Below are 24711 nucleotides of genomic sequence, written 5' to 3' on the forward strand. Positions count from 1 at the left end.
GCTCTTAATGGAGAGGACTGTCCCTATTTAAAACCTGAGCTGCAAGTTTCCCCTAAGTCACAGCAAACGTTTAATGGACCCTGGAAGTTTCAGGTTAATTGTGGCGATTTTTCAAACTGTGAAAGGGTTGAAGAAAAGAGAAGGCGGGAAGAGAGATAGGGAAGTCGACCAGAAGCCCAACACTAGAGGCAACACTGAAATTTTCATCCCAGCCCATGGAGCCAGAATCGAGTCGTGTGGCTGCTGAGCGGATACGATCCTCCATACGCACACCAGAAGGGGTCCTCGAGAGAAACAGCTGATCGTCAGACACTCATGGCCACACAAAACCAAGTCTTGCAAAAAGAACCATCAGAGCCGAATCCGCAGGACGTGACAGCATGAACCAAATCAGCGGGACCTCGGTCTATCCTCACTGCTCCCCCGTTCACCTCAAGTCACGAGAACACACGCGCGCGCGCTCAGCCTCACCTAGAGCAGGCGTCATGGCGGCCATGGGCCCGGCGGGGTCCAGCTGGAATCCGCTCATCATGAACTGCGCGTCTGAGGCGGTGCTGTCCATCTTCAGGTTGGGCAGGTTCATGTTCTGGGCCAGGTAGTACTGGTAGAGCTCGGCCTCGGCGGGCGACGGCAGGCTGCCGAGGCCCAGGTGGCGGTTGTGCTGAATCTGGGTCATGTTCTGCTGCAGGAGCATCATGTTGTGCATGTGCTTCTCGCTGGTCATGTGGATGCGCAGGTTTCTGGCCACGTTGGTCTCGTAGTCGCACACCTCACACCGCCAGGTGGGCTTGGTTTTTGGTTTGGTGGGCGAGGGGGCCCCGCAGGAGCTGCCAATGTTGGCCGCCGCGGCCGCCGCCGCAGCCGCCGCGGCTGCCGCCCCGGCCGAGTGGCTGAACACCTGCTCCCCCCCTCCGTTCTGCAGGTTCTGCATGTTGTTGAGATGCTTGTCGGACTGCATATGAATACTGAGGTTGCCTTTGGTAGTTGTGGAGTAGTTACACACCTCACAGCGGAAGGGCTTGTAACCACAAGTGTAGCTCTCGCCTCGCGCCAACCGAGGGTGGGGCTGCCCGCTTTTGCAGTAGACACAGGAGCCCCCCGGCTCCGGGTGCTTCTCCTTCATGTGTGCCTCCAGGGTCTGCTGGTACTTATAGTGCCAGTTGCACTTGGGGCACTTAAGTGTCTTACACGAGTTACGAGAATGCATCATGGTCATGTGGCCACCCAGTGAGCGGGAGGAGCCCAGGACCGTGTCGCATTTGGGACACTCCACGCCGCTCCCCGAGGGGCATTCCCCAACCCCAAGCTCGCAGAGGGAGCCAGAGTGCTGGTGATGGGGGACAAAGCCCCCATCGTCGCCCTCTGTGCTTTCATTTGGTTCTGGTGCTGTGGCATTGTCTTTATTGGCACTTTCGTCAGCAAAGTCCAGCCTCCTGCCGCCCTCTGCCACATTGGCCCTGACGCCCTCACTGTTAAAGCTTAAACGATTCCTCCTGTTCGCACCATCAAAGACAACAAAGGAAGAAGCAGAATTAGAACTAGTAGAAGCTGCGCCCCTCGACAGGGTCTGGAGCACATTAGGCATTAAGGGGGAGTTAGAAATGCTTTGGTTTGAGAGAGCAAGGTCCTTTTTGCTGCTGCTACCTGCCGCGGCCCCAGACTCCTCATGGGGCCTGTCCTCCAGTTCGTCGTCCAACTCGCTTGGAAAGAGTCCTTTGCAGCCCTCGTCTTCCTCCTCCTCTTCTTCCTCCTCTTCCTCTTCCTCCTCCTCCTCCGCCTCTTCTTCCTCCTCTTCCTCCTCCGCCTCCTCCTCGGCAGGCTCTGCTTTCTCGGAGAAGCAATCAGGATCGCCCACTTCTTGCTTCTCTCCTTCTGCTGCCCCAGAGTCCTTGCCCTCTGAGGATTTGGTAGGACTGGAGGCCAGAGGCCCCAGGGGGACTGAGGTAATGGGGGTCTTCAGGACCGAGCTGGTGAGCCCGCCAAGGTTCAAGAGGGTGCTGGGGGTCAAGATACCAGCCTGGGGCTGCTCGGGGCCTGCAGCAGAGCCGGCTGGGAGAGCCTCCTCCCCTTCCATTCGAATGCCACTAAATTTCCCATAAAAACTGTGTCCGGGGCCTATGAGGTTAGCTGTGGAAACTAAAGGGTGTTGAAAGTTTTTGTTTTTTGGTTCCAAAAAACTTACAAGGGGTTCCTTGTCTTTGCCAATCCCTTGGATGATAGCGGAGATGTTCTTATTGCTAAGAATTTTCCGCTCGTCTTCACTCAGGGTCATTCGATGGTCGTGCACCGCGTGGGTCACAAACGAACGGACGTACCCGAAGGACAGTTTGCACAAGAAACACATCAGGATGGGCTTCCTCTTGCCATAGAGCACAAAGCCATCGAATTTGGACAGGTCCACATTGTTGGGAACATCTTTGGATACGCAGGAGCTTTTGGCAGAGCCGTCGCTGTTCAGGTAATCCTTGTTGCTTTTGTGTCGCACGTCAAAAACGCGGAAGCTGTGCAGGACGGGGCTGAGCCCCGTCAGGGCTGAGGTATTCGGGAAAGCCTGGTCTGGGCCCTCAAACCATTTCCCGAAGGATGAGGCTATGTGGAAAGTGTTGATGATCTGTGGGTAGACTGGTGCAGCACAAGAAGGGTCCCCTTGTTTGCCCCCCGCCCCGGGGAGAGAGTTCAGGAAGAGCGAAGGGAGAGGCCCGCTGCCGCTGCCACAGGCGCCACCGCTTTGGGTCAGCTGGCTCAGGCTCTCGACAATGTAGGCTGAGCCATCGGGCTGGTAGACGATCTCCCCAGCCAGGTTCTCCACATCACTCTCCTCGTCCCCCTCCTCACTGGTGTCGCTCCCGCTCTCCTCTCTCAGGGGGAGCGGGGGGCGCGCGCTGGGGCAGTGGTGCTCCATGTAGGTCTGTAGGCTGGCGAAGGAGGCCGAGCACTCGTTGCAGCTGACCTCCTTGCCGGCGGGCTCGGCAGCGGGGCCGGCCGGGGCAGTGCTCTCCGCGAGGCGTTCATTGAAGGGGGCCCTCAGGCTCTCCAGGGGCCCGTGGTTCTCGCTTGTGGACTGCTCCATGCTACTGGGTTTGTCGGGGAGGTGGGTGCTGTTGAGTTCAGTCCATTGCTGGTGCTGAGGGATACTGCACCCATTGTCCTTCCCCGAGACGACAGGCGAGTCACAGCCTTCCATGGTAAGGCCTGCGTGGAGCTTTCATTGCACCCAGTACGGATCGGACCTGAAGAGCAGAGGCAAGGGGGAGAGGAGGGAGAGAGGGGGAAGAGAGAGAGAAAGGAAAGAGGTTAGGAGGGCCGAGGCTAGGTCCCGCACTGAGCACTCTAACAGGCTTCTGTCCACACCCACAACAGAGACCGCAAGGGCGGCAGGGACCCCAGCAATCGCCCCACGCCATCCAACGAACGTGCAGAAGGCAGCTGGCACCAGGTCTTTACGGCCAGGGTCTGTGGCAAGAGTGGGGCGCACAGGGAAGGGGGCACACAGGAGACCCCCTCTTTGTCTTCGGACTGTCGGCTGCTCTACCCCGTGGAAACCAGTTCGAATTTCCATTCTTTGCAAGCACTGTGTTAGAGTCGGGGCTAGGCTACGGCCACAGAAGAGGACAGTCGCATCACCTCGCCGGGTCCCGCCGAGAAAGCACAATGGTGGCCCTACTGCATACAGATGGCCGACACCAAGTCCTTGTTGGCTGACCACATTGTCTGTGGGCCAAGGGAACACCGGGGAGGGACAGACGAGAGGACGAAGATTTTGTACCCCAGACAAAGGACGGTAAACCTGTGTGGGGACACGCTCGCTGATTTGGAGGTGAAGTTGCTGCCATTGCTCTTACTGGCCAAATGTCCAGTTTGGAGCTCAAAGGAAAGTGACTGAAGGGCCCGTGGCTACATTCATCCTCTCCGGCTCTGGGAAGCACCAACCCATTTGACAAGCAGTACAACTGAGGCACTAAATGTAAAAACAGGCCCAGTGCCACCCTGACACTGTGAACCAGACGGCAGGTCTCCCAAATCCCACCTCCTCCCCCCAACCCACAGAACACCCTTGTTTGTGAGTGAGCTGGCTTCAGACCACGGCTGTGATGGAACGAAATCTCAGCTCGACATGGCTGGGAAGCCTCTCAACCGGCCGGCTCCCCGTCCAGCAGCGTCGACCTTGCCCTGTCTGGACAGGGCCCAGTCACCCCTGGTGTGGTGGCTTCTGTTGTCAGGGATCTTAGTGGCAAGCCAAGACGGCAGCTGGGCTCGGCTGGCCCCCCGTTCCACACCTGCCTCGGAGTTACTAGTAGCTGTGCAAACAGCTGCCCTTCAGCCCTGGGGCTTTTCCGTTTCGGACTCCAAAGTGCCACTGAGCTGAATCTGCCCTCTGAGACCTCGCCTCCCCGGGGAGGGAGGCATCGGGCCACCCGCCACCTCTCTTGCTCCTGTGGTCACATCATCACAGGGGCGTCACTTCTGTCCTGGCATAGATCTTACAGGCAATGCAGCCTCTTGCACGGTCCTGATGGTTCGCCTGCAAATCCCAGGCCACCCTCCCCCCCTACGCCTCCTTCCTGGAGAACACTTGGCTGCTTCTCCACCCATCTCATTCATACACATCGGAAGAAGGTTTTGGCTGGGTTCGGTCTCTCTCTTCCCCCACCCCACCCCCATCTTCCCATTCTTTTTTCATTTCTTGATTCTTGACTGCACAGTGAGCCAACAGCTCCCCCTCGGGAAAAATTGGGAAAGGCAGGTTTACCAGAAGTCTCTGGAGAAGTAACTTTTTGGAAGAATGTGTCCTCTGTTTTGTTCAAAACACACACAAGCGCGCGCACGCGCACACCACACCTTTCAAGCATGTAACCTCAAACTCCATTACGACCAAGTTCTGTGTGCCTTAGAAAAGGCACAGTGATTTTAAACAACGATGACTACACTAAGCCAAACCAAACAGTAAATGCAATGGGACTTCAGAAGGCTTAGCTGGCATACAGGTGAGAATCCAGGGGGCTCTTCTTATGGAGGTGCCTGATTGGCTGGACGACATCTGATTGACAGCTCGGGCCAAAAAGGTTGGCAGGCCTGAAGGGGCGGGAGGGTTAACAGCCCGATTGTAAAATCAATGTCATAAATGCTTGGTAAGTTACAGGAACATGCTGGAAGGGGAGGCCACGATTGATAAAGGAGAACAGCTTTGATGCTTCACTAGGGACTTGAGTATCGACAGCAAAGCCAATCTCCTCTCCAGCCTGGGCTAGGCCAGAGAAACCTGCAAGCGTTTACCAATTAATTGGTGGGCTTTTCTTGCTCTGCTCTCTCCTACCTCCTCCTCCACAGCCATCCGGCTAAATGACTGGGACTTTTAGAAACTCGCCTAACTTTGTTTTCTATAGCCAAGCAAAAGGTGTCAAGAAAGGATGACGCTGTGGCCACCTCTGAAAGACAGATGGCGCCCATGGTGGTGACGTCTCTGCTGAGAGAGGCCACGTGGGATACCACTTATTCACAAGGAGTGACGACAGCCCATGAAGACCCAGTGGCCAAGAATGATCCCACATCACAACCTATGCACTAGGCTTCCTTTCAATCCACGCTGGCCGCGACAAGCAGAACCGTTTATAATCTTGCTAAACAAAGTGTGGCTCAGGGACAAGTAGCGCCGTTTTTCACCAGGGAGCCTGCCTAATCCAGACCCGCAGGCCCCACTCCAGATCAGAATCTGCATTTTAACATGATCCCCTGGGGACGGGCCCTAAAGCTTGAGCCACTCTCTGCTTCATGATGTCTTCACCAGATTGCCATCTTTTCCAGGCTCCGTGCCTGGACTGCCAGGTAACCAGGTAGGGTCAGTCTTGGATTCCCCCACGGGTCCCAGAGAGGTGTGGGGACGGGGTGGACGAGAAGGGACCTGAGGACAGAGATGAAGCAATTTCTTAAACCTGCCTGATCCTTCAGCTCAGGGACCTCAGGCTCTCCAGAAATCTCCCACCCAGCCGGCTGTCCCTCTCACTCTGCTTATCAGCCAGTCAATAAGAAAAAGGTAGTTCTTACTTAAGGAGGCAGAAGTCAACTCGGCAGGTCGATCAGCACTCTGTCTGTAAACATGGTTTCCCGTAAAATCAATGATCTTCAGTTATAGAGGGCAGCCTGGGAACCCAGCGGGTCCCCATGCTCTCACATGCAGCCCCACCAGCAGCTCTGCTCAGACCCCCACCACCTACCCCTGGCTCTGCACCCCTTTCCTCATCCTTCACTCATGCCAGGGCCAGCTCACACATCACAGACCCACAACTCCTTCTGCAGCCTGCTTCTCTTCTGCAGCTTATGACTCCAAATTCCCTTATAAACACAGACACATTCGATTCATGAACCTCCCCACCCCCGGGCAACGTTGTGCTCAACATGGTTTTTGCAGTTATGTGCAGGGTTTGGAAAATTCAGTTAAATTTCAGAAGAACACATCTTCCCAGTAAGACAGTCAAAGGGAAGATACGGGAGTGATCCAGTTCTCTCCGATTCATGCTCTCTGCTTGGAGTTTAAATCTGCCATCTGAGAAGTCCTCTCATACAGAAAAGTTCCAACACCTTCCTCAAGAGCCCCCACCCTTGCTCCTCACAAGTTACAATTCCTTTGGAACCTACGCGTAAAGCCCCCTGCACCTTTCTAACAGCAGTCTTTATTTTCCAAAGATTGTTTAAAATGACAAAACTCCGTATTAAGCTGGGCCACTAACAAAGTCATTCATCTCCCTCTTTCAACTGAGAAGATGTGAAAGGACAGTTTTGTTACATTCCGTTAAGGAGAAGGGACTGGGTCTAATGCAACAGTTACCAGGAAGCTGGTGGGGGGAGGGCGGGGGGGGGGTGGGTGGAAGGCAGGATATAGTTATAAGGAGGGGAGGGGGTCCCTGCTCTTCTCCAGCTTCCAGAGAATTAAACACGAACAGTCACACTGTGTAATTTTAAATTGTTAATTAGCACAGGGTTAATTAGGCGGTCCTTTCACAAGAGGCTGTTTGGCAGAAAACCAAGAAAAGAAACAAAGGGAAAGGAAAGAAAAAAAACAGAGAATCCAGACTGGGAGAAACTGTTGCCTCCGCGAGTAACCCACGCGGCATCGCCAGAGAGAGGAGACCCAGCAGGCGGGCCATTCTCCAGGAGCAGCCCGCTTTGCTGGAGGGAAAGCCAGGGGAGCACCATCTCCCTGAGCCCATTCAGCAAGAGCCTCAAAAAACGCACATGCCCTTTGACTCAGCAATTCCCCTATTCGAGGAAATCACCCAAGATACGCACAGAGATACAGTACTATTCATCACGACGTTTTTAACGGGGAAAAAAAAAAGATGGAAATAATCTGGCAAAACAAGGGGGTCTCCAAATAAATTATAGTGCACAGACATTATAAAACAGCACTGTTTAAACAAACTACTTGTAGGCATGGGAAAATGATCGCACAGGATGCTGAGTGAAGCGTTATACAGGTCTGCATATGGGGATACACAAGATTTGTATCAGAATTTTACAGTGGTAATTGCTAGGGGATGAGGTTATGAGCGACTTCATTTCCTCCTTTGTATCTTTCCTGAATTTTTTAAAATGAGAACCATCCTGAGAGAAGCCATCCCTTCTTGAATTAGGCAGCACGTTAAGTCCTGCAGAGACCACACCACCTTCTTAACCACGGTGTGAGATGGGTGCCACTTATATTCCTGTTTTGAAGACGGGAAAACTGAGGTTGTGCAAACTATACAGCCTAAATGCCAAACCCGAATTTGACTGTGCAGTCTGTGGTCTGAGCCACCCTAAGACATTTTTTTTCTTTTTCTTTTTTAAAGATCTTATTTATTTATTTGACACAGAGAGAGAGAAAGTGAGCACAAGCAGCTGGCACAGGCAGAGAGAGAAGAGGGCTCTCTGCTGAGTGAAGAGCCCGACATGGGACTCGACCCCAGGACCCCGAGATCATGACCTGAGCCGAAGGCAGACAGTTAACCAACTGAGCCATCCAGGCACCTGACATTTTTCTTTAATCTATTTCTCGAAGAGAACTCCAGAATGTCCTTATATCCAACATTCAGATTCAATCTTAAGGGACCTGGGGACCATTCTAAGATCCTGGGAATCCAGGACTGCTATGTAAAAGCCATGTGCCCATTTACAAACACTACCCTTTTTTGGAATGGTTGGGGGAGGAGAGTTACCTGGAGGTCTTCACATAGGAGAAGGGGTAATGAGAGTGGTGGGAGGTGTTCAAGGAGTTGAATGGCAAGCGCATTATCCTTTTTTCTTTTTCTTTTTTCTTTTTTTTAAGAAAACGAGGTAGATTCCAGAGGCCATAAACCAAAAAATGTATTCATTCACTCACCCATTCCATAGTTATAGTGTACCTACTATGTATAGGTATCAGATGCTAGGGAATCAATGATAAACAGATCTCAGTGTGTATTCTTGCCAGGGAGAGACCACAAAGAGACTGTTAAGTGCTGAAAAGCACTCAGAAATGATATAAAGCAAGAGAAAGGGGAAGAATTACGTGTGTGTACATCCTTTTGGATGAAGTGGTGATACTAGATTTAAAAAGGTATGTCAGAGATTGTCCAGTGCAAGTTCCCCAGAGTTTTAGAAAAGAGTTGATGGCTGCTGAACAGCATCGAGGGAAAACTTAGAAAGAAAGAAAAAAAAAAAGAGGTCCTGAGAAATTAGCAATTAGCTGTAGGTTCAGTAAGAACATTCACATAAAATAAACTGAAAAATAGCTTCACTTAGATTCAATGATCTGAGAAATGCATGAGAGAGGACTTTTTGATTTTAATAAGGTATCCCAAAGTTTATCATCTCCTCGTATCCAGGATGGCAAAATGTCTTTGAGATAATAAAGTTTAGCTGATTTTGTGGCTAGAGGAGGCTATTGACTAAATTATCCACTCAAATGTCAGTGTGTCTAGTGGCATGCCTTGACCTTCTCTCTTGTCCTGGGTTCCCTTCATTTGCACCAACAATTTAAGGGACAAGACCGAGCACACACAACAGTATGTCATGTACAGAAAGCTAAGAGGGCTGACCAACTCCTGGGCCAGATGGTGGCATGGAGACACAAAATAAGATCTCAGCTGGTGGGAATGACAGGCCCAACCAAACACGGTAAGTTCTGAAAGACTGGGTATGAAGTCTTATATTTAAAGCTCAAGCAACTGGTAAACTGACAGAGAATGGAAGAGACTTGGAATAACAGGAGTTCACTCAAAGACTCCTGGGGGTGTTACTTCACTATGAGGCACAATGTTGATGTGGCAGCCAAAGAGAGAAATGGGACCGTCCCGCTACAGGGACACACCAGAGCTGCGGAAACTCAGCAGGGCTCATATCCCTACCCTTTTCTCTGTGTGAGGAATGTCATGATCCACCCAGGAAAGACCTGTAAGAGCCTGGTCTCACAGAGCAGAGCATGGTCCAACAGCTGCCCAAGAGCAGCTCGGGAGACAGAAGGGACAGCTCCCAGCGTAGGGCAAGGCAACAACCCCCAAGCACACCCACTACAGACAGAGGGGACTAGCTACAGGCGGTTGACCAAGCTTCAGGGTTTAACCATGAGTCATGGGGGGGGGAACTGAAGAGGAAATTCGAGTTCGGTTTCATAGAAAGGAAAGTCTCTCTCAAGATTATCAAAGCTCTCAGATGGAATGTGGACTCAATGAGATACTGCACTCCCCAGTTTCAGGATTGGAGGAGGGGATTTTGCCAGAAGGTTCCATCGGGCAGCTTCTCAGTCCAGTGAAATGTGAAGATGCCTGGGTTATCAAGTGGGTCCTTTAGCCAACTTTAACCTCCTTCTCTGTGATCCCATGGTAGCACTTTGCATACGGAAACACACTGTAATTCTGCGGTTATCGCACTGCTGTAATTATCCGTTGGCTGGTCTATCTCTGCCACTAAGTTGTTCCATGTCCCTTTCATCTCTGTCTTCTCCATCTCCAAGATGTAGTAAGTGCTTAATAAAACTGTAGGGAAAAGGTACGGGGAGGAATGAGAATACTTGAGGACGGGGAAAAAAGGTGATCTCTGAAGATGTTCTGTGTTTGTTCGTTTGTTTCCTCTCTTAGTTGAAGAGACAGCCTTCTCCATTAAATGGAACTAGGATTCCTTGAAGAAATGGCCAGTTCTTGGGCTGGGAGGCAGAGAGAGTGCAAGAGGAGCCTGAAGTATCTCTCTGAGCCAGAACATAAGGAAATGCTCGAAGCATGAAGACAGTGTGCCAAAAAGGCACCGGAACTGGCTGCAGCGGCCCGGCACTTGCTCAAACTGGGACAACGCAAGCAAGAAAATTACATGAGAGTAAAAGTTTACAACCCAATGTATAAAATAAGAATCCATAATTGCATACTTTTCATAAATTTAGGGGGAGAAATGTGGGATTAGAGAAAGTTCTTCCTTCGAATAGAAATCCACCTAATAAATGCAGAGGGAATTATGGAGTTAGAAAATTACCATTTGGGAACCATCATCCCATTCAGGCAAGAATCAATGGATACTAAAACTGGTGGATGAAAGTTCGAATAGTAACAGGATATTTATACAGTCTCAAAGCATCTCCCCACAAGATACTTATTAATTACAGAGGGGAAAACAGTAACTTTACAGTGGAGGAACCTGGCAGACCCTACCTTCACCACATGATCAAAGTTAACATCACCAGGAATAGACAAACGGACATCATGTGCCTCCCGAGAGGATACACTGAGAAGAAGAACACAACATCCCTTCCCTGACAGTCCTGCCAAAAATGCAAAACCTGAATCTAATCAGGAGGGAACATCAGACAAGTCCAAATCAAGGGCAGTCTACAAAACGTCCTCTGCTCTTCAGATATGTCAGTGTCATCCAACAGAAAGACCGAAGGATGGTTTCAGATTAAAGGAGATTAAAGAGACATGACCAATGAACACAACACATAATCTGGGTTGCCCCCCACCCCCTCCATCAAGGGCATAATTACGGCAACTGGCAAAATCTGAATCAGGTCAGATAATTGTCCTAGCTGACTGTTCAATTTTCTAGTTTTGATAACTGTGGTGTGATACACAAAAACGTCTTTTTGCAGGAAAAATACACTGATATATTTAGAGATGATGTCTCAATTTTCAAGTGGCTTAGGAAAAATGAGAGTGTATGTGTGTATAAGCACACACGCGTACATATGGATAGAATATGAGATAATGTTAACATGAGGTCTGACTGAAGAGTATATGAGAATCCTCTGTTCTATTATTACAACTCTCCTCTACATCTAAAGTTATGTCAAAACAAGGAGAAAAAAAGTAACTGTCCAGGGCAAGACTCCATACAGAACCATCCAAAGTACACATGAACAGCCAACCCACCCTGATCCCCATATCATTATTTTCTTGTGAAACTCATTGTTGGCACAGCTTCAGGAAAGAAATAGGCTGTAATGTGGACAGAGAGATGTAGACAGACAGACACAGAAAACTGGGCCTCTCTGCCCCTAAATGAGAGGTTCTAGACAGAGCTCTCTAGTTGAAGACAAATGAGCGTTCTAACTTGGGCAGAATTTCAAGTAACACAATTACCAAAAGACATTTACCCAAGATATCCACACCATCCTGGATCAGGGCAGATTTCCCTAACTTGGTGAATCAGTTCTAAGTAAGGACAGGGGCAGGAACCATAAAAACGAACCCCAGCAACCTACGGATGGTGAGCACAGCTACCTCTAGACTAAAACATATTACAGAGAAAAACACACGGCAATGAATAAACCATCCCCACATCTCCCAGCCCCCTCCAAACCCCCAAAGGCAACCCAGATTCTGAGATATGTAGGAAATTCATCTAAGGAGCAAAGACACCACACCCTCATCTGTTTAGCTTAGAATCCACTGAAGAACCATATCCAATCCCATCCTATGCTTTCTACAATAACTGTATTTATATATTGCTACTGCGTTCAAGTCAGTAAGTGTGAAACCACAGAAAGGGAAGATCCCATCGGCTTGGTAGCAACTCCCCAGTAGTCTTAAGAATTATTCTGTAACTATGGCGAGGTCAGAGAACACACACACATGCTTGAACAGGTCCCTCATGTTGCAGGGGGCCCACTGCCTGGAAGGCCCTGAGAGTTGTCCAGGCCCTGGGCTTCGTGTCTTGCTAATGAGTGCATCTGTGCTCTTTCCAGAGTGAACATAAATCAGCCTGGAAGTGAAAACTGCTAGCTCAGTCTATTCTGCAGGGAATCCACAACTACCGTGATATTCTGGTTACTGTGAGTCGCGGAGGGGAGGAAGAAGGCGTTGCAAGATCCGGAGCAGAGCCAGGCGTGGAACCCAGTCTGCATGTGTTGGAAAAAATGAGCTGATATATGAGGAACACAATTTCTTACCAACATGTGGATACACACACAGTTCGGCAAGGCCAAAGCCATGAACACAGTAAAATACGGCAAAACTACCCAACCATTACCCTGGCTTGTTCTGTTCAGAAGTATCTGGGGCAATTCAACCAGTTCTTCACGTAATGGTATCCCAGCACTGAGCTACTGATCTAAGTGCCCACCCAGCCTGCAGCTTTCCACCACATCCTGAAGACAGAAGACCAGCATCTTTGGCCATCACTGGCCTGCATGATTCTCTCCTGATCTAGATTTAAACCATGAAACACGGGCTCTCTGCTCAGCAAGGAGCCTGCTTCCCTTCCTCTGCCTCTCTCCTACTTGTGATCTCTGTCAGTCAAATAAATAAATAGAATCTTTAAAAAAAAACAAAAACATGAAACACTGAGCCTCCTCCCAGACATAAAGCAGCACATCCTTTCACCCAACAGAGCAGCTACCCTACTCTCCTACCCCATCAGCCGTCCCTCCTACCTGGCAGGTGCTCAGCTCACCCAGCCCTTCCTTCCCCATCCCCTGCCATCCTCCCAACCAAATGGGCTACCTTCCCACAATGACTGCAACCAAGCACCCAAAACTTCCCATCTCCTCCCCATTTCCTCAAAATCCCTCTCAAAAGATCCTATTTCTGATCTCTCCATTCCTGCTGCTGGGCTGCTGAGCAAAAGCTAGCAAAGGATGTAAAAATGTGCCATCTGGGCCCGTTACAATTTCAATCTGGCATCTCATGATGTTAAATTTATTTTCAATAATTTCTCCTGATTAAAGTAGTATGAGTTCATTATCCAAAAGAAAAAAAAATGGATATGTGCAGAAAGACTCACTAGCTAAAATAAAAGTCACCTATAAGTCCACCAGCCAGAGTGACTGGTAGGCAAGATGGTTTTTAGGGATTTTTTTTTTCCCTCTCTGCATGTCTAGAGACGCAGATCTTCTTTACCAACCTCAGATCACACCACTCCTTACGTAAGCCGCCCTTTTAACTTCATCTAGCATGGAAGTTTTCCATGACATTAAATATTCTTCGTAAGTTAGAATTAATGGCTACACAGATACTGCATCCTTCGGATATAGCATAATTCCACTAAATTCTATCATGGGACCTTTAGGCAATTCCTAATATTTTGCTGTGAATGCTGTAATATACTCTTGAAAATCTTTGTATCTACATGAACAAAATAACATAAATAAGTACAGCTCCAATACTACCTGCTCAGTAGGGACAGGCATGGTTCTAGGCACATTTTAAAATATGTATCATTTCGGGACACCTGGGTGGCTCAGTGGGTTAAGCCGCTGCCTTTGGCTCAGGTCATGATCCCAGGGTCCTGGGATGGAGTCCCACATCGGGCTCTTTGCTCAGCAGGGAGCTTGCTTCTCTCTCTGCCTCTGCCTGCCACTCTGCCTGCTTGTGTGCTCGCTCGCTCTCTCTCTCTCTGACAAATAAGTGAATAAATAAAATCTTTAAAATATGTATCATTTCATTTGATCCTTATAACAATCCATTTTACAGATGAGGGAGCTGAGGCTTAGGTTAAGTAGTTTATGTAAGTCAAATATTAGCTAATATTAACTAGGTAACCCTTCCTTCCTGCTGTAAAACCTCGGATCTTACCCCAGACCTTACATCTCTCTTTCCTTCGAACGTACTTCTGGAATTGGAATTGCTGGCCTAAAAGGTAACAAACAATGGGTAAGGCCCTCTGGCATACGCCAATCTAACCTCTAGGAAAGCCCTTCCAACTCATGCTCAATGGCACGTGAGTATCAACTGCCCTGCCCCTTCATCAATAACGGGTATTATCTTGTTTAAACAAAAACAAACAAAAACCAGTGAATCTGACAGGCAAGAAATGATACCTCATTGTAACTTGGTTTTGTTTTGTTTTTTTTTGCTAATAAGACAGAGGCCATCTGTAAATACTTATTGGCAATTTGTATTCCTTTTGTGAAATGCCTGTTAGGTCTACCACAGGGGTGTACTATCCTTTCCTTGATGATGAGTAAGAGGGCTCTGTAGGATTTTACTGATGATATCTCCTGCTTGACCCTCTGCCACATTCCACGACCCGCGAGCTCCTGGATCAGAGTCTGACCCACTTGCATTGCCAGTTCAGACAACGCTCTGCCCATCCTTCCAGCAATCTCTCCTTGGCCCCTTCAAAGAACTGGGCTCTGCCCTCTGCTTCACCTGCCCAGCACCCATCTTCTAGAGCCAGGTGAGTTTCTCCTCCTCTGTGAGTTTACAGAGAGGCCGACTGCATTTCTCCAGTTCCGAGGTGCAGCCGAAGCAACTGTGGGGCTTAGTGACGATCCACACATATGCCAGGGCCCCTCCCAGAAGGCAGCATCACAGGCTCCCTGGTGGGTTAGAAGGCCCTTATGGCTCCAAGATTCCAACCCTCTCTCCAAGGTCACCAATGCCTTCCTCAGAGCAGCCCGTGGCTGCTTCTACTTTCAACGTCTTCAATCTCTCCTGCATTCAGAACTGCCAACCACCACACCTTGAGACATCCCCTTCATTTCCCTGGCAAGCTTCTCTGGCTCTCCTCCTACCTCTCTGATCTCTTCATTGCCTGCCCTTCTTTCTGTTCCTACAGCTCTCCACGGATGCCCTTTCCCACTTATTTGGTAAGACTCCCTAAGACTTTAAGCCACAGAAACCTCTCCTCCCTGGTGTCCTCCAGGACTCAACCATCATACTCCCCGACCCCTGTCCACCCCCATCCCACCCCCCTTGACTCTCTACTCTGAGCTACCTTAACTACTTCTGCGGTTTCAATTACTGAAATTATGTGTTGACTCCCAAAACAAGAATATCCATTCCTGACTTATCGCTTGTATATGGGCCTCATACTTTCAGCAGACCACAAGATGTCTGTAAGTGGCCAGCCGCTCATAACTCAAAACTCAGCAGGGTTCAACATCATGAATGGAAGTTCCCCTCACCAACCAGTCTGGTTTCTCTAGATGGAACGCCGGGTACCACCTTTGATTCCACAAAGCAGAAAGGAAAGATCGGTCTAGCCTTCCCAGTGTCATATTCATGCAGTGCCTTTCCTCTGCAAGAGCCAAATGCCAAAATAATCAAACCTTACACTCTCCACACTGGTTTTAAAATAGTCTAGAATCTGTGGGCGCCGAGGTGGCTCAGTGGGTTAGGCCTCTGCCTTCGGCTCAGGTCATGATCTCAGGGTCCTAGGATCGAGCTCCCACATCAGGCTCTCTGGTCAGCTGGGAGCCCGCTCCCCCTCTCTTTCTGTCTAAAATAGTCTAGAATCTACCCTCATGCAACTACTCAATCATCACTCTTGCTTCCCTCCAAGAGAAGGGTCTTTCCCCATCATCTCCACATTTTTAAGCATTCTTACCACTGTCCCTACAGTCCCAAGCCCTTTGGAGGTCCCTTCTCTTCTTCCACACTTATCCAAACCTTGGACATCCTTTAAGAAGCTCAAGTTCCACCATACAGGCTACAAAACCCTCTGATCACTCGAGCCCACGAAGATCTGTCTCCTCTTGGTACTACCAAAGTAATCACCACGTTGCCTCTAAACTGTTGCTCCTTGTGTCACGTGGATCGCTTTTAGCTCTACAACTTGACGATAAGCTGCTTGAGGCCAAAAATCAGCTTGTACTTCCTTTCATCTCTTAGCACAATGCTGAGCAGGCGGTATGGACAAAAAGCTGATGAGCAGCATACCTTCTCTTTCCAGGAAATGCAGCAGGTAACGGCGGGAGCATGTTGATGTCAACATTACGGGGAATTAATCACCAAAGACCCAATCATCCTAACTCTGAGGCTCAAGTATGATACTCGAGCACTTCAGTGCTTTGTGTTTTATAGTGCCGATTTCATTTTCCAAAATTACAGAAGGCCTGAGATCTACAGACGCAGCCTCGTATTGGCCACCTTAAATAGTTGGTCAGGGAAACGGAGATCCAGGAAGCCAAGCAAATCCCGAAGTACAATTCTGTTTGGGGCGCGGGGGCTGGGGGGAGTCAGGCATCTACTGTATACCAGCCACTGCACACAAGGTTTGGCCTCATGGACAGTGTTACCGTTTAACAGGATGAGGAGTCTACTAGGGTTCTTGAATTCTTACTAGGGAGTTCTCTGTAGAACATTTAATGTGAACAGCAGGAGTATCTGTTGTAGTTCAAGGCTGCACAGACCCGAAAGAACCCAAACTTGGGCAGATTCTCTACTGCACTTGCAGTTTCCCGAAGGAATACAGGGAGAAGCGGCCCCAGGCCTTGAGTCTCCTTTTACACAGATCTGATCTACGTGGGAACAGATGAGTACCATAGCACAGCTGCCTTTCTCTGGTCTGCGGCAGCACCTGGAAAACCCCATCCGACTTTCCCGGAGAGAGGAATCCATGCTCTCCAATAACTCTGCCACCTGTCCTACCAGGGACAACTGGGAAGGCCGGCACAGGTGAGGCAAGCGATGGCCTTGGGGAAGCAAAGTCTTCCTCAACTGGCATCTCTGAAATGACTCTCAGAAAGGAGTGTCTTTCCCTCTTGGCAGGAAGAAGGCCACACGGTGGGCTCACCAGCGGCAGTGCACTCTGGCCCAAGGCTCTGGAATTGGCACCACGACAAAACAAACAAGGCCTGCCCTTTGAAGGCTCATGAATGGGGCCACACACACACACACACACAGCCTCTCACCAAGGCCAGCACAGCAAGTTCTTCAGATCTTCCCTGGCTCATCAGCATAAACAGCCTTTTCAGCAGCAGGGAGCAAGACCCACCACTAACCAGAGCAGAAATGGAAGCTGGAAGGTTCAGCACCTGCCGGAGGCATGAAGACGGGTCTCCACGCAAGGGTGAAACCACCACAAAGGATGCCTCGGGAAGGGTGTGTCTTGGCTGGATGCCCTCCGATTCCCCTCCAGGTTGTGTTCACCCAGCGCTCCCCCAACTTTGCATTTGGAAGGCACACATAGACAGTGATTCTGCCACAGAACTCCCCCTCAACGGCTTCATCTTACTCAACTGAAGATATGGGACGTGCACATTTCCTGCTGGGTAGTCCTTAAATCCTAATGGCCTCAGGAGTGATTTCAAACTTCAATTCCCTCCCTTATGGCTGTGGAAGAACGGCAGGAATGGTCATCGGGGCCTTGGAGGACTTCAAGATAGACTGAAGAGAGGTACAGTCTGTTTGCCCTTTGAGTATGCTTGAAGCACTTCCAAATTCCAAAGCTTAAAGCACAGTTGGGTGGGGATGAAACCGACTGACATGTCCTAGTCTCCACAGCCCCTTCTCCATCCCACGTGGTATTTAGGAAATCCATGATGTGCACTGTTACTTTTAATCAAGAAAAACAGATTGAGACATATTTACCAGTGGCCACTTCAAAGAGCGGCCTGGGAATTCGGCAAAACAACAAAGGGAAATTTCTTCTTCAAGTCCAAGGGTCCACGAGTTAGCACTTCCTTAACCCTCCGGAAACCACCCCAAGAACTAAGAGACTGTGGGTAATAATTACACCCTCTCAAACTCAGAGAAAGAAAAAAAAAATTATAAAAGGCCAGATGGTCTTTCTCCTCTCGCTGCTCCAAATGCAAATGCTGCTTCTGGGTCAGTAGCGGCTGTGAAGCCTCACCGAGGTCCACATTAAATAGGCCTCGGATTAATTATGCTTGAAAGTCTCTTCTCCAAGCACTGCTAAGACTGAACAATTGAGTTTGGGAACGAGTGTGGTTACATATTTTTCCTTAATGGCTTCCTGAACACCCTGGTTTAGGTCTGATCCCTGGGGGCGAATTGCCAGTTCAAGTCATAAAATGTGATCAATGTAGATCAAGACCCCGTGCTAAGTGTGTCTGAGATGAGAGAAGAGAAACGTATTTGTACGAATACACAAACATATGAAAAATGCATGTTAGCATAAAGAACTTCAGCTTCCGTTCTAACCAGGCATCAACCCTTCTTTCGTCCCCAGAGCTCTGCTCATCCCACCAAAACTTTCAGAAGGCAGGGCTAATCTCGCACAGCTCCAGGACAAGAGAAAGTTCTGGAAACTGTTCTTGCCTCTCCAGAAGATCCCCATATGAAGCCAGACTGAGATCAAGGAAATCCAACCTGGCCAGTCCATGGACCACAGTAATACAGAGGCTGCTGGGGTTCTGGCCCTAGAGGTCTTTGTTTCAAGCTCCTGTGCCGAATACGTAGCTCCAAACTCACTAACTGCTCAAATGATCTTTACTCATCCACGCAACAAATACTTACGACGTGCCTACAATATACACAGCATCCCTCCTAGCAATAGAGAGTCCTACCAGTTTGCTCTCATTAGGGTCCAGATGTGTGAAATAACATGGACAGTGACAGTAGGACGCCGGTAGGGACAGAGTCAGCACTTCCCGTGGCCACTGGATTCACTGTATCAACACAATTATCTAGGTTATTGCTCCACGCCATTCCAGAGTCTTCCTGCTCTACTGCCAGAAACTGTTCTTCTACTAACCGCATGTCCTCAGTGATGACCTCTGATGTCCACTACACGGAAAACCACGGTTTGACTATTGCAACACATGGTTTGGCAAGTTGTGCAACTTCCCTGAGACCCGGCGGTGCTGGGGACAGAGCCACCCCTACACTCTGATGTATCCCTACTACGCCCCCTAGTACTAATCCCGCCTGGGGGTCTCGCTGTTGACCCACACAGAAGTCAGCAATTTAAGGAAGAGTAGGGATGTCTGAGATCAGCCATTTTCCAAAAGCCCAGAATTTTCCCCACCCTGGGCTGAAGGGTATGCGAAACTGCTAGCACCAAGGAAATGGGCTTTATACGAACATTTACTTTCCTCTGATGCTGTCAAGTTGACAAGAGATGAGATGATCCCATTTCTACTGGCTCCTCTCAGGTGATCCAACAGGTTTCCCACATCCTCACTTGCCCTTTTTCTCCCCCATCCTGATTTCTTTGGCCTTGGTTCCTCCTTACACTGGACTCTGACTCTCCAGGCTCCCCACACTGAAGTGGCAGAATATTCTGGAGGCAGTGTTGAATCTCCCCTGCTGTTATCAAGATGTGCTGGATTTGGCGTGTGCCCATGTTCACCGCAATCCACAGGGAGGTGGCCCAGCCCAGATGCCACGTGACCACAGGGCGTTTCAGAGACGAAAGTGAGGCGGGTTGGCTGGGTAGTGGGTGGGGAGCGCCCGGCAAGTCTTGTTCTCCGTGGACTGACAAACGAAAGCATCTAGTCTACTAACTCAAATGAAGCAGCTCGACAAAGCCTACTTACCAACTTTACCTTGGCTTCCAGCTACCCACCCACCCCCCACCATCTGGTTACCAGTTCCTCTGGAGTCTATCTGCGGGTGACTCGGGAGAGAGAAAAGCAAGTGCCACCCCAGAACACGCCCAGCACACAGCAATTCTACTGGCCTCAGAAGTAGGACAGGAAAAGCCCTTGCCTAATTTTAAATCATCCACCTGTAAAGGCTGGAGAGACTGTTCAGGGGATGTGAGGGGAAAAAAGGAGGAGGATGGGGGCGCCTGGGTGGCTCAGTGGGTTAAGCCGCTGCCTTCGGCTCAGGTCATGATCTCAGGGTCCTGGGATCGAGTCCCGCATCGGGCTCTCTGCTCAGCAGGGAGCCTGCTTCCCTCTCCCTCTCTCTCTCTCTCTCTGCCTGCCTCTCTATCTGCTTGTGATCTCTCTCTGTCAAATAAATAAAATATTAAAAAAAAAAAAAAAAAAAAAAAAAAAAAAAAAAAAAAAAAAAAAAAAAAAAAAAAAAAAAAAAAAAAGGAGGAGGATGAAGAAAAAGGACTAGGGGAATTTGTTCTTTTCTTTTTCTTTCTTTTTCTCTTCTTTTTTTTTTTTAAGGGAATCTTTCCTAAGCATTCACAACCCAGCTCTTTCTGCCTCCAGGATGGAAAGTGTTACTCAGCTGCAAGGCCTCCTGCTAATTGTGGGTTTTTATTTTTATTTCCTATTACCCTCTCGCACGCCTGATGAGATTATTTTACCGGAACTGACACAGCTGGAAGCAGCAGGCATACGTGGGGCCTCTAAGGAGGTGATGCAATTTCATTTTCATTGATCAGAAATCAGCAGGGCAGTAAGTGATGGGAAATTCCATTAGAAGAAAACTTGCAAGCCATGAGCCTCAACTTCCTCGCCACACCCAGGACCCCCCACCCCCGCCCTCTCCCCGGGGGTCCAGCCTTCCTCTGGACTAAGTCCACACGGAGCAGAGGATCGGAAGTGCTCTCTCCAACATGGCAATGAGAAGATAAAGGCCGTGCGGCTGGCTTGGGAGAACAACAACAGAACTCCTTCAACCAATGAGGGTATCTCAGTTCTCTGTCCATTACAGAGTTTTCCAGGGACCCAGAAGAGGAGCGCTCACAGTCAAGCCTCAGAGCCCCTCAAAACCAGTGCTTAAAGGATCTCTTTGCAAGCATCAGCCAGTAAGAAAGGAGAAGGCCACTGCGCAATAGTTAAATATATCCCCCCACTGCTCAGAGACATTTTCCGGGAGACAACTGCCATTTCTGAGTGCCTACTGTGTGCCAGGCACTATGCTCAGTGCCCAGCATGTGCAAACTCTGATCCTCCCCTAACACTCCGGGACCAACATCCAACCCTCCTCTCTTTTGGACAGTCGAGGAGGCAGAGCTCCAGGAAGGTGATGGAGAGAGCCAGCTGGGACCAACGCCTTCCTGAGACTCCGCCAGACTCTTAATTGCGAAGGAAAGCAGAGCGAGAGTCAATGAGAAAACGTGCTCCCTCACACTTGAGTCTTAAGACGCAGCACATCTGAGGGTCTAGTCTACTTTCTTGCGGAGATGGCAGCTGACACATTCTGATTCACCCATCTCCATCATCCCCGGCTTCCCCCCACCAGCCTGTGTCCATGACTAGGACGAGAAGCGAACTTCGGAATGCGCAGAATGGCCACTGTTTTAGCCGTTGAGATCCCCCCGCCCCCAACTGTTGGCCCAGCAACCACTGCTTCACTCACCAAAGATTCATGGAGAAAAAAAAACAAAAGCAAACAAACAAAATGAAAAAACAAAACAAAAAAAAACCAAAAATACCAAAAAAAAAACCATCGAGGAGCCACTCAGGAAGACAAGTCCTACAACAAACAGAAACAAAAACCAACCAACAAAAAAACATCCGCCGGCTGAGTGGCTTAACCAGACTTCCTTCGGCTGTTATGCCATATGAAACGTGAATCAGAGCAGAACCAGGCCACCATCAACAAAATTAACACTGCTCCAAACAAGTCTTCCCACTAAAACAGGAGACTTTAAAATGCAAAAAATCGATGACAATAGGTCAAACCAATATCTGTCAGTAAGCTTTTTCTGAGCATCTAACCTGTGGCTCAACAGGGCAAACAGTACATAAGGAAGGGGCCCCTGGACTCCATGAGCTCTCAAACTAAGTCAGAGTCACGTAAGAACACCCTGCACGCAGTCCTTTATTTATACTGCTTATAAGGATGTACAATACAACATCACAGCCTAAATTGAGGCCAGGGCAAAAAGAGGAAAGAAAAGAAAAAAGAAAAAAAAAAAAAAAAAAAAACCAAGAGGGGAGGAAAATCTGAGCCAAAAATGAAGCTTGTATGTATGCATACAGTAATAACCAACACACTAAAAAGGAAATGTAACTCCAAACTTTCTAAGTCCAGAAAGGGGGGGAAAACCAACACCACAATAACCTTGTTTTAAGTATAGCACTCATAGTGGCCAAGAGGAAAAGAACAAGCCAACTGCTCAGTATTCAGTACCAATAAATTCTCAATTACAGAAACCGGGATAAGGACGGGTAGCAAGAGGTGCCTCCACCCCATGTCTGTCTGCAGCGATCAGAGTGAGAATGCTGGAGCTGGAGACCATTCAGGCTTACGGCCTCCTCTGATGGACAAGAATAATGACCCCAGAGGGTGTTGGTGGTTTGCCCAAGGTCAGAGAGCTTGTCAATGGCAGAGCTAGGAAAAGGACCTGGCTGTATCTTCACACCATATGAACAGTGCTCTTTCTAACACACATAGCTATTCCCCCATTATCCCTCAAAATCCACAGGCTGGTGCGGGGGGAGGGGGAGAAGCTGGGACACATAGGGAGGCTGGTGTTGCAGGGGCAAGGGGTTTTGCTGTCCTAGGTAACAAGACCTAAGAAACCAAATGCGCTACACCGGCCTCCTATGGGGAGCTCCTCTGCGGACCAGTGCTAACGGACCAACTGTAAAAAGCCATTCTAGGGCTGGTCAGATCATTTTGAAAAGTGATTCAGGATTGGATGATGTTAAGAATGTATTAACTTTTTTATGTAAACACAATATTATCACCTAACAAAGTGATAAAGCCTTGTGATATCTTTAATTGGACTTAAAAATCAAAGCCAATGAACAAAATGATTAAACAAATCTAACAAAAAATGAACTGTTGGGGTGTCTGGGTGGCTCAGCAGGTTAGGCGTCTGCCTTTGGCTCAGGTCATGATCCTGCAGTCCCAAGATGGAGCCCAGCATCGGGCTCCCTACTCAATGGGAAGTCTGCTTCTCCCTCTACCCCTCATCCTATTCGTGTTCTCTCTCTCTCTCTCAAATAAATAGAAATCTTTAAAAAAATATTTTTTAAAAAGTGAACTGTTAAGTCCAGATGATGAGTTCATCCTACCATTCCATTTTTATATAATACATTTTTTTTTCTTTAAAAGAAGCAGGCTGTCTTTACCCAGTTCAGGAACAACTTCTGAAAAGAGCACAGCACTGGCCTGACCCAAGCTTCTCAGTCTTGAGTTGACAAGTTCACCACCAGCTAAGCCTTTTTCCAAAGAAATATGAGTTCTCCTTTCTTTAGAAGAGCTGATCTCTACATCTTGCTTTCAAAACTCACTATCTGCTGACCCCACCCCTACTCTTAACCCTTGGAAGGTACCAAGCACTCACTACCAAGTGGCCACCAGAAGAGACAGCTTGCATCGCACTCTGGGCTTAGTCTCTGACACGTTTATATGTGGTAACTTTCACTATCATCACTGAGCAAAATGGGTCCCATTTCAGAGCCTCAGAGGACATTCGAGCTCAGAGCCAAACTCTGGTTAAGAAAACCACATCCACTGATAGTTAAAAGCCTCCACTTACTGATTTAATGGGTTAAAAAATAATTTTAAACACTTTCAGTGAGTTTACAAAATAAGGCGATATTTGCCAACCACTGTTTTTGAGTTCATCGTTTTTCATCTCGGTATGAATGTTTTATAAGTCACCTTAATTGCTTTGTAAAGTCTGAACTGAGTTGCTTCCCACTGGGCTGGTTCTCTCGGGCTCCACTGCAAGTAAAATGGCCCCATGACAAGTGGGCTTCTTGCCACGTGTGGGCCCATACACACCCATCACTGTGCTGCGGCTTCTGGGAAATGCTCTTCGCAATGGACTTTTCCACAGCAGCATTAGTATTTGACCAAGAAAACAATCACACCCAGTACCAACCTTCCTGGGCTCAAGTAACAATGCTCCGTCAATTTACACGGTCTTTTATACATTTTCAAACACTCATATCCATTTCTCATTCAATCTCCGGCAATCTTGTCTTGTTAAGTAGACAGAATGGGAATCACAATTCAGATCTTACTGGTTTAAAGAGATTCATCAGACATAAGAATAACTACTGTTAAGTCGTTCTTTCCCCAGATCACCAGCTGCTTAGTAGCAATCAGGGACCAGGATCTGGTCTCCAGATTCTATTCCAGTGTTTTTTCTCTATGAAGGTATCACTTCCTGAAAGACAGTGATCTTTCCAAACCCTTCAAAAATGACATTTCGTCTTCTAAATTAGGAAAAAAAAAAATCTGAGTACATCAAACCCCGCCCCCCCAAATATAGTTCACTGCTCACACCTAAAAAACAGAGTTATACATAATACCAAACACGGGATTGTGCCACACAGCCAAGATCCTGATGGAAGACATTAAGTCTCAAAATTTTACATATATCAGAGGGTTATAGGACTTGGAAAAGCACCTAGTAACGCGCCAAATGCTGAAGCAAGGATCTCCCGCCACAACAAAATGTAAGACATCAGCAGGCAGAGTGCAAGTCCCTCTAAAATGCTCTTGACCACACCACCTGTACTCCTTCATGAGACGGTCTGACTGCTCAGCTCAAAAAGCTATTTGTGAAAAGAAGAAAGTAAAACGCTGTCAATGTTTAGGAGATCCTCGTGAATGAGGTCCAGATTTAGTGGCACTAGTACCAACACAAAGTTCAAGTTAAGGCCCAGTGGGGAAGGTAAAGAGTGAGGCCGGCCACAGTGTGATTTCTTCGAGACCC

General features: G+C 48.5%; 1 protein-coding gene across 3 annotated transcripts in view; it reads right to left on the reverse strand.

The window, feature by feature from the left end:
* The window catches only part of ZFHX3 (zinc finger homeobox 3), a 247003-nt gene that overhangs the window by 156602 nt on the left and 65690 nt on the right, over positions 1 to 24711 (reverse strand). For all 3 annotated transcript variants that reach the window (XM_045987319.1, XM_045987318.1, XM_045987320.1), the window contains exon 2: positions 472 to 3230. In XM_045987319.1, the coding sequence (XP_045843275.1) occupies positions 472 to 3184 (2713 nt within the window). In that variant the 5' untranslated portion in view covers positions 3185 to 3230. The remainder of the gene's footprint in view (positions 1 to 471; positions 3231 to 24711) is intronic.

This window comes from Meles meles, chromosome 19, assembly GCF_922984935.1.
Source record: "Meles meles chromosome 19, mMelMel3.1 paternal haplotype, whole genome shotgun sequence".
NCBI lineage: Eukaryota > Metazoa > Chordata > Mammalia > Carnivora > Mustelidae > Meles > Meles meles.